Raw genomic sequence first — 14,485 nt, forward strand, 5'->3', positions numbered from 1 at the left:
GACCTGTTTAAGGATTTGTTTATCTGTTTTATAAGCTTGAATATTTATGATTGAAATGAAGTTCTAGAATTGTCTCTGGCATCCCGGAATCTTATATCTTACATTACTGGACACTGTTACCATACTAAGAACCTCTTGTTCTCATATCATATTCTGTTGTTATTTTTCAGATGCAGGTTATAACCCACCTCGGTGAGTTACGTGATAGTGATAGAGCAGAAGGACTCTTATCCCATTTGGAGTCATTTTGGATATTTTGATTAGTGCTCTCACTTTTGTATTTATATTTGCCTTAGAGGCTTACTTTGAGAGAGATATGCTGTATTCTATTTTAACTTTCAAAACTCTGTATGTCTGTATATAACTAGTCGACCTAAACTCCATGGGCTGAGGCTAGTCTCTTATGATTATGATACTCTTATATCTATGTATGCCTTATTATTTGTATCTATATCTTGTGCCTTATTGCTTTTAACTTCGTGTGAACGTTTCACGCTTTTGTAACTCTGTTTTTTAGCTTATTTCTTCATCGGGCTTCTAGAATTACTATTTCTTTCTATATATATATATATATATATATATATATATATATTATTATATAAGCCTTAGAATTGTTGTGACCTTTAGTTATCCTTTGCTTTACGGCATGAGGTAAGACTTAGGGTAATTAGGGTGTTACAATAAGCACAACAAGTTTCAATAGCAATGTAGTTACTACTCTCCATGGAGGACACAGGTAGAACAACGAAGCTTCATTGGAACTACTTCATAGAACACCAACGACGACAAGGCAGAGACGAAGCGTTGTATTTTTGGAGGAAAAACGTAAGTGCTAGAGCTTCCTGTAATTGTCTATGATTGATGGACATCTTTAGCTGATATGAATCGTTGAACAATGTTTTGCGAAATGTCGTCATGTTAGTACATAAAGACTAATATGTCCCATTACTTTCTACAACAGACTACGTCAGTCCTGTTCACAGTATCTTGGCGACCCGTATCCACTCCCATGCCACATAAGCGCCACGTAATCTGAATCTGTAATGTTTGGCCAAATAAATTGAACTGAAAGACCCATATGTACGATATTTTTGAATGGTAAAAATTCATTTTATATTTTTCATTCTTGAAGGAGTAAAATATTCACAAATAAAAAATTCAGAAACTTATTTATCCTTTTTCTTAAACAAAAAGGTTAATATGAATTTTTTTTATTTATTAAAAACAAGCCCTCTAACATATTGGTAAAACAAAAATTTAGAGAGAACATAGAACGACCACCTTAAGTCCTTAACCCATCGAAGCCGCTTCTGCTGCAGTTGCCAAACCTCAAAACCCTCCTTAACGAAGCACATCTCTCTTCGCAAACCACTTTCTTTCGTTCGTTCTTCTTTTCTTGTCTCTTTCCAATGGAAGACGACGATGAGTTCGGAGATTTGTACACTGACGTTCTCCAACCCTTCACTTCCTCATCCTCTGCGCCCCAACCGTCACAACCACATCACTCTTCCCCTGCACCTGCACCCGCACCCCCTTCCATCGATCTCAATCTCACCGCCCCCGAGATCCCCTACGCCCCTTCCCACTCGAATTCCCCTGCAACTCATCGCTCTTCGGACCTTATGATTGATGGCCGCGATGACGTCGCTGCCGTGCCACCGGAGCCAGTCGTAGACGCTAGGGTTCCCCATGGCGGCAATGCTGAAATCACCCCAAGGGTTTCTCTGGATTTGAACCGCGGCAAGGAATTGGCATCCGGTGTGGACGCTGGGACAAAAGGCGATGATTTGATGGATAAGGATGTGAAATTCGATATCGAGGATGACGACGGCGGGGATATTGGTTCGGAGCCGGTTATTCCGGGTCTTTTAGCTGATGCTACCAGTGGCAGCGGCGGTGGAGATGGTGGTGAGGATTTGAGGAGGGTGGAAGGAGGCCTCGAGGGTGGCGGTGCTGATGATGATTGGGATAGTGACAGTGATGATGATTTGCAGATAGTGTTGAATGATAACAGCCATATGGCAATGGAGAGGGGTGGGATGGTTGGCGATGACGACGACGAAGATGAAGATGGCGGGTTGGTTATTGTGGCAGACGGTGATCCGAATCACGGAGGGGAGGAGCAAGACTGGGGCGAGAATGCCACATTGCCTTCTGATGGCGAGAGGAAAGACGCCGAGTTGGCCAAATCCAGCACTGGAGTGGCTGCGCCACTCAAAATTGGATATAGCGGTCATGGTTATCATCCATTCCATTCACAGTATAAGGTCAGTGTGTTGTGCTGATTGTAAAGCAATTACTTGTGTTGAGGTTCCCTTATTTCCCTTCATAATATGAGGAATTGCAATGTACATTTTGTTTTTGCATTGTAATTCTACAGTATGATATGGGAGTTCTTTTGCTGATGAAATGAAATCTGATGGTTGGAATTAGCTGGCACTATGTTTTCCTTCTTATTTTGTTGTGAATAACTCCTAAAGAAGGTAAATGGCTTTGGCAAATATTAAGCAACCTAACATTGATGATGGTGCTGTAATTAAATTTCTGGTGGCTGTGTTGAAATTTATATTGATTTGCTGCGAATTATGAGTATTCATGTTAGCTTGCATGTTCGCCTGTTACCTTGGAAAACGATATCTAATGCCTTCCCTGATGAAAATTTGTTGGCGGCCTTACACTTACGGAAATAAATTGTATTTATTCTTTGTACAGCTTTCTATAGTGCATTCACTTTTAAGGTTTTTTGTGGTATATTAGCTGAGATTTGGGATGAAAGACCGAGCTTTTATGTGTGGTGTATGCTTTTAAAAGAAAAAAGAAAAGAAAAGTGTAAACATGTCTGTGCATTTGGTAATGCTTTATTTGAAATTTCTTCTTCATCAAAAGTATATGAATATTCAGATACTCATATATGTTGGCCCCTTTCATTTTTTTAATCAACACATGAATGCTATTTCTTAGAATACCATGGCTAACATCTACCTTTTTTTAAAACAAAAACTTTGCTCTCCTATGACAAGTTTTTAACATCCAAGAATATCAATTGTTGATCGCGAAATACTTGTTCTTGCCTTAGTGGTTGGTCCTTCTTGGTAACCTTTATTCTCCCTTGTTTGATCTTAAAGCTAACAAAATAACCATGCTATATTTTCCTGGGACAGATTGATCTTACTTTTGATTTAGATTCAGTTTACATATAAATAAAGTATGAATTGTAGCTTAACAGTATTTATAAATTATAATGATTTTTTTCTCCCCCTTCCATTTTTATATTTACTTTATGTTATTTTATTTATAAAATTGTTCTACAGTATGTCAGGCCTGGTGCAGCACCAATGCCCGGAGTTACCACTTCTGCTCCTGGAGGGCCCCTTGGTCCGATTCGTCCGCTTGCTAACATGGCTGGTCGTGGCAGGGGGGATTGGAGACCCCCTGGTGTAAAAGGGGCTGCTGCAATGCAAAAGGGTTTTCTTGCAGGTTCTGGATTACCAGGTTGGGGCAACAGTGCAGCAGGGCGGGGTTTTGGTGGTGGCCTAGAATTCACACTTCCTTCCCACAAGTAATTTTTCATGGAGTAAATTTTATTTTGTCCTATATCAAAACGATAGATCTGAAGTGTCTGTTATTAATTGTGTAATTCGGATTTCGGGAGGAACTTTTTGAGATGTTTAGGGTGACTGCTACTCCGGAGAGAGATGTTTGGAAAATGGAAACCTAAACACATAATTTAACGAGTTTAAGGAGGATAGCTTCAATACGTCTGGTTTTTCTTTATTTTGGATATATGTGATCATGTCCGACTTGCAGGTAGTTGTGATTTGAATAGGAATATAACATGCAATTGTATTAATTCAGTGAGTTTGCCATCATTATTGAGTTTTGCATTCTCTTGGGACTTCCATTTCTTTTCTAACCTTAATAATAGGGGATCCTTTGAAAATTTTGGCTCTCTTAGGTCTCCTTGATGATTTTTCTGTCTTCTAACCCTAACAAAAGGATATGGTCTCTTGACTCCTCTGGTAGTTTTAACTGTAAATCCTTCTTCCAATTTCTTACTCCTGTAACACAACTACTTTCCATCTAGACAAATCTTTTATATGGGCAGCTTGTTGTAGGTTCGAAGGTGACATAAGGCTATCTCCCTAGATATGTCTTATGTGTGGTGGAAATTCAGTGTCAAATTCACTTCTGTTTTTTGCATTGCTGAATAGCTAGTTTCATATGGAACAATTTGTTTAGCATCTTTGATGAATGTTGGGTGTGCGTTGTAATGCTAGACCAAATTCTATTGATTAGATTTGTTGGGTTTGATAGTAGAAAAGCGGGAACTTTTTGTGTCTTTGTGCAGTTTTTGTCACTATTTGGACTAATTGGTTGGAGTATAATTGATCGCATATTCAATGACAGATTTTCTGACAAGGATGTTCAATGGTATAGAATTAGTTGCCTAGCATCTAATTGGTGTAAAGCTTATGATCTTCATAGGGTACTTTCCTTCTTGATCATGTTGAAAGATTGGAAAGCTGTAGTTTATAGATAAATCTTTTGCTTTTTGCTTTTGTTTAAGTTTAGGAGATCCCTTATCCCCAAATTCGTATTATCTTTCTGGTCATCTTAATGAAATTCTTCTTTTATCCCCCCCACAAAAGAAATTATTGTGTGTTGCGTATGCTAAAAGACTATTCAATTATTGAGTTAAAATCTTAAAAGTAAATTTTGAAAAAGCACATCTCTTATACAGGATGCTTTTTATATCTTTCATTTTTAATATTTATTTTTCTGTCGGAATGTATGACTAAATGTCTGTTTTTTGTTACACCATATTGCTTATTCAAAGCTGCCAATTACTTCCAGGACTATATTTGATGTTGACATTGAGAGCTTTGAGGAGAAACCATGGAAATATCCGAATGTTGATGTGTCAGATTTTTTCAACTTTGGGTTGAATGAAGATAGCTGGAAAGATTATTGCAAACAGCTGGTAATTTCCTTAATTCTTTCTATATTCTCTAGAATTCAGTGTTGAATGAAAAGATCCTTGTGTGATTTTTTAGGAACAACTACGCCTAGAGTCTACAATGCAAAGCAAGATTCGTGTTTATGAATGTGGTAGAACAGAGCAGGTAGAGGTGCTATTGTATATCAAATTTAATTTCTTACTCCTGAAAGGTTTTTGTGCACTTTGTTTCTCCGGAAGTTAATCATGTAGTTGATTTTGTTCAGGAATATGATCCCGATTTGCCCCCAGAGTTGGCTGCAGCTACTGGTATACATGATGCTCATGTTGAACATGCAAATTCTGTTAAGTCAGATGTTGGACAAACTGATGTTGTTAAAGGTTCTGGACGTGGTCGACCGCCACTAGTATGTCTTTGTATAAGTACTGTTTTGCATTACACTATATTTTTAGAACACTTACGTTACAGGTTTTATAGAAATGTCAAATACCTGCTTTACATTCTCTTCTTAGCTTCTTGCTTCTGGTTAATAACATCTGCCATATTCTGGGGCCTTCTCTAAGTCTTCTTCTTTTTTTCTTTATTTTAAATATACTAATATTAATTTATTAATTTATTTCCTTCCAGCCAACTGGTAGAGCAATTCAGGTGGAAGGTGGCTGTGGTGAACGTCTTCCTTCAATTGATACCCGTCCTCCTCGGCTCCGTGATTCAGATGCAATCATTGAGGTATTTCATGATTTTCTTAGACAAATATATGACATCTTGAGGGTGTTCGATGATCCTTTCTTGAATATCTGACCATGTTTGCTGCACAGATTGTTTTACAGGGTGCAGAAGATGATGATTCCTCTACTGGCATTGGTGCACAAGATCTACAAGATGATGGAGATGGCACAGAACCCCCAAGAGAGGATTTCGGAGAAGGCCATGTAGTTAGACATGAAATTCCAAGGTTGGAGCCTGAGTACTTTGATAATTTTCCACAGGATTATAATGGTCAAAAGAAAGAGCTTGGAGGAAGAAGGATGCCATTCATGACTTCCAGTGCCACTAAAATACCCAATGGGGATGAAAATTCATTCTGCCCACGTGAAGAGCCAAACAATTATTGTTCTAAGGGCCAAAATCCCAGGCCCTATGGTGGCAATTTTGCCTCCTCACATGAGGAAAGGTATGCAATATTGTTTAGATTGTATGAATAATTGTTTGTCAACTTGTGAGCTTATTTTCTGACTATCATTTTCGTTTCATTTGATTTACTTCCAAAATCTCCACTGCTAGTTAAATTTTAGACTTCCTGATATTTTATCTGAATGGCAACTCCACCTTTAATCCATAATGGAGGCTTGGTTGCTCTTGCTAAAATTTTATGCGACTGATCTTTTCTGTATAAATTGAGTGCAACATGTCATTGCTTACTAGCAGAGATTTAAATATCACTATAACTGGTTGGTTCATATTTAAGTGTTGTTGTGACTTGAAAGGGTAACAATGACTAGGACGACTGATTATGATTGTCAATTGATTACACCGATGTTGCTTTTACTAATTTTGTATGTCATTAAAGGGATAAATGAGTTGTTGAGAAGCACAGTTTGAAAATGTGGAGATTTTAATGAGAAATATTCACGATATCAATTCTTGGAGGAAAAAAATAGCTGATTCTCAGGTAATGATTATGTAATGCAACAACCCAGAGATGCGAAGTAGTGCATCATCTGTTAGGCGCTTAGAGCCTTAGATACATTTTTTTGCAGATACTTGCTTAACCAAGCTTACATACATAATTTGGTTTACTTGCCTAAATTCCTGTTTATCAACATCACTAGTATTTCTATTGCTGCATTGCTCGGCTTAGAGTTATTTAATAAATTATTAATTGTTTTGTTTTCGAGTTAATTATGGCAGTAGTGTTTTGTGTGTATTTATTTATTGTGGATATCCTACGTATATCATTAGTCATCTTAAAGTTTTGTAATTTGAAACGTAATTGTTATATAAAAAACAACAATTCTGCAAAGCCATATATATATATATATATATATATATATATTATGAGTCAGAATCAAATGAATAAATCTTACATCATTAGAAGCTTATTCATTGTAGATCCCCAATCCAAAATCATTCGATATACCTTTTATAGGTCAAAATTGGCAAGAAAGTTAGAAAAGTTTAAAATGGGCATGAATGAGTTGTTAGATTATAGCTTTATTGATGTTCGATTTTTACAAAATTTGGTACAAATAATCTTCATGATAGGTGCTTGTATTTGAATGGTTGAATCTATAGAAAATAATTTTTATAAGGTGTAATTTTACTTAAAATGACACCGCTGCCATTGATTCTAACTCTATAAAATCATATACTGCAAATAATTTATCCCTAAAAAATATTGGATTTAACACACCCCTCCGAGGCTGAGTAATTGGACTTCTAGAGTGTGAAGTTTGCAAATTGGAGATTTGCATTTGGCCTGCATTAGTTGTAGAATAGGCTTTGATAACATCTTAGAATACTGCCCTGCACTACACCACCTCCATATTATGAATGACATTTTGGCCATATTTTTAAGCAATGTAAGACTTACTATTTACCTAATTAATGTTAAAATTTACAAAATAAGTCTACAAACAGATCTGAATTAAAAATGATATCAGAAAACTTTTTATTTTATGACTAAAATAAATTGATACAACAATGTGTGTATCTGAACTATGAATACAAATTATTTATTCATTTTACTTTCAATATAAGATCAATAAACTTGCTTACCTTAACATGAAGAGAAGGAAGAGATGCTATACTTTTATGATTTGCTGAACCTCAACTCGAAAAAAAGAGTGATGCCATTGGAATATTAAGTGACTGTAAAAATAATAGTAATACTAATATTATGGAGTTGGATTCAATCCTATACATGTCAACATATCTGCTTTTGAGCACAAATTCAAAAAGTTTTTAAGTTTGTAGATATTGCAAGAAAATCAATGATAGGTATGTTATTATGTGTTGGATTCGCTATGACTATGTCTGTATTAACATTAGTACATCTCTATAAATAAACTGAAGATAAGTTTACTAGCCGTTCGTTAAATGGCAAATTACAATGAAAAAGAAAATGAAATAAATCCCTAACAACAAATACATTGGCTAATTACCCGTGGAATAGGAGTAATTGAAACCTCGGTTGTTGCCACAGACTTGTTTACATTTTACCATAATATATATTTTGCATTCAGTTAAACTCTTGTCTGAACCTGATATCCATGGTAATTTTCATCCGTAACTCTGATAAATACCATCGTTGATTACCATTCACAGGTGGACGCAAAGAAGTGTGCGTGACCAGTCCCCCCCTATTACCCCTGTTCAAGAATTGGCAACTGATGACAATCAAAAAGAAGAGTCAGCTGAAAGCATGGATGGGAGACATAGTGCACTTGTATCATCTCCTGTCACTAAGGATGCACGGGAGGCCACTGTGGAGGATAAAGATATTGAACTTGAGAATGCTGGGACAGCTGATGGCCGTGGTGGACTGGAAAAGGAGGAAACTGGTTTAAATACAGTAGGTAAAATGGATATGCACACGGATGGGACGGCTAAGAGACAAGTATTAACATCTGAGGTTGAGCAACCTTTGCCTGACGAAGTTGACGATTGGGAGGACTCAAAAGCTGCCAGAAGCAGTGATAACAGCAAAGCAAGATCAGCAAGCAGCAGGGATAACCGAAAGCGGCGTGAAGGCTTTGAGGAAGAAGTAGTTCAAGATTCACGATCATCACGTCTGGATGGCATCCGACAGCAGCCTGATGAACATGAGCAGGGACACTACAAGAGAGAGCAGGATGGAAAGCATGAACCTGAAAGAAATCGCATGCATAAAGGTAGAGAGGGATCACACCTTTACAAGGAACGTCATCCTAGTTCTTCTCATCTATTGCAGACAAATACTGATGAATTTGACAGGAAAAAAGATAGGGACAATTTTGACATGGATTGGACACAAAGAGATGATGATCTCTATAGCAGAAGGGTTAGAAATGAAGATCCTAGGAAGAGGGATAGGGCTAAGGTTCGAGAAAATGAGAGAAGGGACAAAGATGATAGTGCTCATTTTAGAAAACAGTTAGATAATGGTGCTTGCAGGGTTCCTTATGATAAGGATGTTGGGTCAAGAGACTCAAGAAAGAGAAGTGGTGTTAGATCCTAGAAAGAGAGATGATCTACACAGAACTAGAGATAACCTTGAAGATCAATATGCTACCAGGCCGAAAGATGAGACTTCGCTACTTAGGGAGAGGGATGATAGGCAGAGAGATAGGGAGGAGTGGCATCGGATGAAACAGCCACATGAAGAACACCTACCCAAGCGTGAAAGAGAAGAAGGACGAACTTCTATAAGAAGTGGACGAGGATCTGAAGCTAAAGTGTGGGCTGGCCAGGTTAGAGCTAAGGATGAACATAGAGTTTCTGAAAAAGAACCCCATTCTAGAGAAGGATTGCGGCATGGTGACCAACTGAAGAAGAGGGATCGAGTTCAGGATGAAAGTGCCCGTCATAAGGGGCGTGATGATGCTTACACTCGTGGTCAATATAGTAGTGAGGAAAGGCGATCTAGGCAGGAAAGATCTAATGGTCGCAGTGATAACCAGAGAGTTCATGATAGAAAGCATAAAGAGGGATCACGCAAAAGCAAAGAACCTGAAATTAGCGATCCTAATAGTTTAGGCTTGCCCAAGAGAAATCAGGAAAATCAAAGTGGTCCAGCCAGCGAGAAGGTATGCAAGCCTGCACATGAATCTTCAAATTCTCTCTAATTGGATCCCCCAAATAAAATGCAAATTTGATTGCCTGATATATGAATTGTTGGTTCATTTAAATGACTCTGCAGAAGCATGAATAACTAATTACTAGTATACTACGATTTTTATGACTCAGCTTTCCCTAACTTTGTGTTGGGCAAAGGTAGAAGATATAACCCATATTTTTTCCCATCCATTTAGGGTTTCCAACTTTGAAGACTGGAATTGAATGTAGTTGGATGTTAAATTAAACATGTGTGCGCCAAGGTTTGCTATATCTTAAAAAGTTTGGATAAGAGTTTCTAACATACTGCTTTGTGGAAGCCATCTTTTAAGATTATATGGTATTCTAATTCTAGTGTTCATCTGTGGTGTCTTGATTGAGACGTTATTGATGTGACTAACATCAATTTGATTGCATGGAAATATCGTCCAAGTGATTGGCATTTGAAAGAAACCTTGATATTATTTTGCCGAGCCTGGTAACCATTCTCACTGTCCTACTTTTCATGGGTAATTGAACCTGATATATTAGCAAGTCAGCAATGAAAGCAAATTTTTTCAAATCATCTTTTATATTTGATCTAAATTTTATGATAGTCCAGTCCAATGGTGTCATTATGTAGTTGAACTCATCTGCTGTGATAGGGATGTCTTGTTACTGGTAGCATGCACCGTGTTCACTGCGAAGATGAATTGTTTTTGTTTCCACAAAATGTGCTTCATTGTTCTTAGCAAGCCTTGGAATTCTATTTTTACCGCATTTTGCCATAGCCTGGCCCCCATTCCTCTGGATTAAGAAATGTTCATGGGCTGCTCTGCGTTTGGTGCTCTGCCTGCTTGCTCTTGCAAATGTTTTATTATCATAGGGTATTTTGTTCTGTTTCATATTGTAGTTTGTTTCTGGTTGTGAAGGGCTTGAAAGGCTCTGGTGATGAAGAACATGCTGAGCATGAAGTTCCAGCGCATCGCCTGCCCAGAAAGCACCGGGAAGACATTTCCTCAGATGATGAACATCAAGATTCTCATAGAGGACGTTCTAAATTGGAGCGGTGGACAAGCCATAAGGAAAGAGATTTCAGCATTAGCAGCAAATCCTCTTTGCAGTTCAAAGAGATTGATAAGAATAATAAAGATGGGTCCTCTGAAGCTAGAAAACCTGTGGATGAATCTTCTAAAGCAATGGATATTGACAACCATCTCTTGTCCACTGAAGGGAGGGAATCTGTAGACTTGGAGTGTAAGGATGCTGATGCAAAACAATTGGGGGACAGACAGGATCGACACCTTGACACAGTTGAGAGGTTGAAGAAGCGAAGTGAGAGGTTCAAGCTTCCAATGCCAAGCGAAAAAGAGGCCCTGGCTATCAAGAAGCTAGAGAGTGAACCACTGCCTACTGCCAACAGTGAAAACCCAGTTGAGTCCGAGGTCAAACAAGAGCGACCTGCCCGAAAAAGGAGGTGGATGAGCAGCTAGAATGTACTGAACTTTTGGCCATCATAATTATCCGGCAGAATTGAATCTAGTTTGACCATGGGAAGATATCTATCCGTTCAGCCTGATCTTTTTGAAAAATTAGAGACCCTGGCAAGCCAACCATGCTTAGTGTTTGATGTTGAAAATGGAACGAACCTGTAGGGTTTGATATGATTTGTACTTCAGTATCTGATTTGTACCCATACTACCTATACATTAATTGTACACTGTATATACAGATAAAATGTAAAACATGAACTGCCAAACTATAGAGGTGGCACATATTTTTGGTGTCGAAATGTGGCTAACCTGTATGGTGTGGGTTATGTGACAAACCTGACCATGGTTTGGACGCAAAAGGACACGCATGGTTGGAGAGGCTGAACTGAGCCTGAGCCTGAGCCTGAGCCTGATACTGGCAGGCACAGGTCCATGGACGATGATTAATTGATTACCAAAAATGAGGAATTTTCTTGATGAAGGCCGGTCCAAATAAGTGCATCTCGATCACCAACCGTGTTGTTTCCCTCATTGAAGTTACACGTTAGGATGATTTATCTATGTTGTAAAATGTAACCAACATTTTCATTAAACTTGCTTCTTATATCTTTTTAACTCGGGAGCCGTGAAACTAAAGCGCAGAGCCCTTTTTTGTATCATTAGGCGGAAACTCTAATGTGATGAAAAAGATAACAGATAAATGTATTGTCATTTGCGATTTTCTTTTTATTTTTGTGTTTCTTCTTTTTATTTTTATCTATTAAGTGTATCCCATAATAATTCTAAAAGTTATTATGTTCTAGCCAATTAGCCATCACCCTTGAATTCGATTTTTGGGCCATGTGACCCACAGACATGGTAGGAAACTTTAGGCCACTATGCAAATTCAGACGCACTCTCCAACCCAACACACGAGAATAATGGCAAAGACCAACCTCGCTAGAACAGCGTGGAAGGACCCTCTGCCGATGAATGACCAGTTAATCCTAGCAAAAGGATGCCCAACGTGGATCATACATGAGTAACGCCGACACATGTTTACAACGATTCCCAATAAAATATGGACTCTCGGGGATGGGTTCGAGATCACCTAGGTTAGAAAAACAATTGGCCTTTCGAAGGACTTGGAGACAGTACTGCCCATTTGGTCCAGGACCATTGACACAGGCTGTAGGCCCAAGAACAGAATATGACAGCAGCCAACGGTACCAACCACAGGCCAACCAACAAGCGACGTCTCGAGTAGGATCCCGGATGGACAAGAGAGAAAGATTGTTTGGCCGCTAAGGATATAGCCTCCGGGAGCGTATTCGATTTGACTCGCTTAAATGTAACTCGCTTAAATGATGAGGAGGGAAGATCACATTGTGATTTGTGACCATAAACACCAATGTAATGAGAACGTGATCATAGGAGCCACCCTTTCTGTTGAGAAAGCCCCTAAGGTGAGGCTCCCCAAGAACAACGAGGCAAAAATCATAATGCGCCAAGCATGGATCCAACATTTAAAGGACCACTTCTTACTAAATCTCCCTAGGTAGGCAAAATCGGAAGTTATACCCGTCTAACCACACCTATAGCTGAGATTTACCAGCGACTATCAAGCAAGAGAATCATCCAAAGGCTAGGCAACTTAAACATAGTACCAGGAAATAGAAACCTATTTTGTGACTACCACAAATGCGCTACGGTCATCGCACACAGGATTTCTTCGAGTTAAAGGAGGTCCTTGACGAAGCCATCTGGGATGAAAAGCTTTTTGAATTCGTGAAGCACATCTGAGAATCTAAGACTATCTCTAATAGGAAACTCATTGCAATTTCTATTTATAGTCTATATGTCATAAAAATAACTCCACATCAGCTTTTGCATTATAAATAATAAATAAGAACTCAAAACATCTTTCTCTTTTTTATTTAGAGGAATTAACTTTAGTCTCTATTGTGGTCCCACTTAATTAATTAATTGAAATAATTAAAATTAATGTAGCTACTATTTTTTTCAATAATATTATTTAAATTTATAAATTCAAAAATATTTACTATTAAAAGATATTAATATTAAAAAAAATTCATACTCTAAACATTGTGAAATTGTCATATGTGTTCAATCAAATCCTTTTTCAACTGTTTATGCTGCTGCCTATTTCGAAGTAGGGCATTTCTTTGTAGAAATTAATGGTATGGTGCAAAATCTTCCTCTTCCAGCTGAGGTTGTGATAAGTCGTTTTCGACATCGTCATACTCTAAGTCTTGAGCAAAATTTCCTGCATAAGTGTCTCTTTTATCCTCAAAAATCATATTATGCAATATAATCCAAGTTCTCATTATGTTGGCAAGCTTCTTTTTTTCCAAAAGCGAGCTGGACCACATATAGTTGCAAAGCGTGCTTGCAATACTCCGAATGCTCGCTCCACATCTTTTCTTTGCCTTTCTTGGTATTGTGCAAATAACTTGTGTTTCTCCCTCTTGTGGCTTTGAGAATGATTTGACAAATGTAGCCCATTCAGGATAAATATCATTTGCTAAATAGTATCCCATAGTATAATTATCACCATTAATAGTATAATTTACCTCCGAAACACGGTCATTTAGAATATCATCGAACGCTGGAGATCGATCTAATACGTTGATATCGTTATTTGAACCAGAAACTTCAAAGAACGCATGCCATATCTAAAGGTCTGAAGATGCTACAACCTCAAGTACTATGGTTGCAACCCAACGGTAACCACTCATGTACATACCTTTCTACGCCTTTGAACAATTTTTTCATTGCCAATGCATGCAGTCAATGCTACCCAACATGTCAGAAAAGCCACGACCCTTTGCCATTTGTAGCAGGCGTTGTACATCATTTGGATTTGATTTTCGGAAGTATTCATCCTTGAACACTGAAATGACACCTTCAACAAATTTTTCCAAACATTCAATTGTAGTGCTCTCGCCTATGCGCACATAATCATCAACAGCATCAGCTGCTATGCCATATGCTAACATCCGTATCGCAGCGGTGTATTTTTGGAGTGGTGGCAAGCCTCTTCTTCCAGTTGCATCGACCTTCTATTGAAAATATAGATAGGCGTTTGAGAGAGCATCTATTATCCAAAGGAACACATGTCTTCTCAGTCGAAATCTCCGTCGAAAAATGTCAGCATCATACACCGATTTATCTGCAAATTAATGTTGGAAAAGGCGATCATGTCCTATTTCTCGATCTTTATTGATCCATCTACGAGGA

At 38.1% G+C, this 14,485-nt stretch overlaps 2 protein-coding genes across 2 annotated transcripts; one reads left to right on the top strand and one right to left on the bottom strand.

The window, feature by feature from the left end:
- Window positions 1–1,271: 1,271 nt before the first annotated feature.
- LOC107478536 (FIP1[V]-like protein) lies at window positions 1,272–11,974 on the top strand. The gene is given in 10 exon segments (XM_016098673.3): window positions 1,272–2,267; window positions 3,312–3,559; window positions 4,855–4,981; window positions 5,055–5,123; window positions 5,224–5,364; window positions 5,586–5,687; window positions 5,777–6,132; window positions 8,286–9,143; window positions 9,145–9,745; window positions 10,685–11,974. Coding segments are annotated over 10 exon segments (3,921 nt in total). The 5' UTR covers window positions 1,272–1,409; the 3' UTR covers window positions 11,246–11,974.
- A 1,445-nt stretch (window positions 11,975–13,419) lies between these two features.
- On the bottom strand, window positions 13,420–14,244 carry LOC107478546 (uncharacterized). Its single transcript, XM_016098683.1, has 2 exons — window positions 14,046–14,244; window positions 13,420–13,898 (listed from the first exon to the last, which is right to left on the bottom strand). Exons 1-2 carry the CDS (start codon window positions 14,242–14,244, stop codon window positions 13,420–13,422), a joined length of 678 nt encoding a protein of 225 aa, XP_015954169.1.
- Window positions 14,245–14,485: the final 241 nt, after the last annotated feature.

The sequence above is a fragment of the Arachis duranensis genome, chromosome 3 (assembly GCF_000817695.3).
Source record: "Arachis duranensis cultivar V14167 chromosome 3, aradu.V14167.gnm2.J7QH, whole genome shotgun sequence".
In the NCBI taxonomy this organism is placed as follows: Eukaryota; Viridiplantae; Streptophyta; class Magnoliopsida; order Fabales; family Fabaceae; genus Arachis; species Arachis duranensis.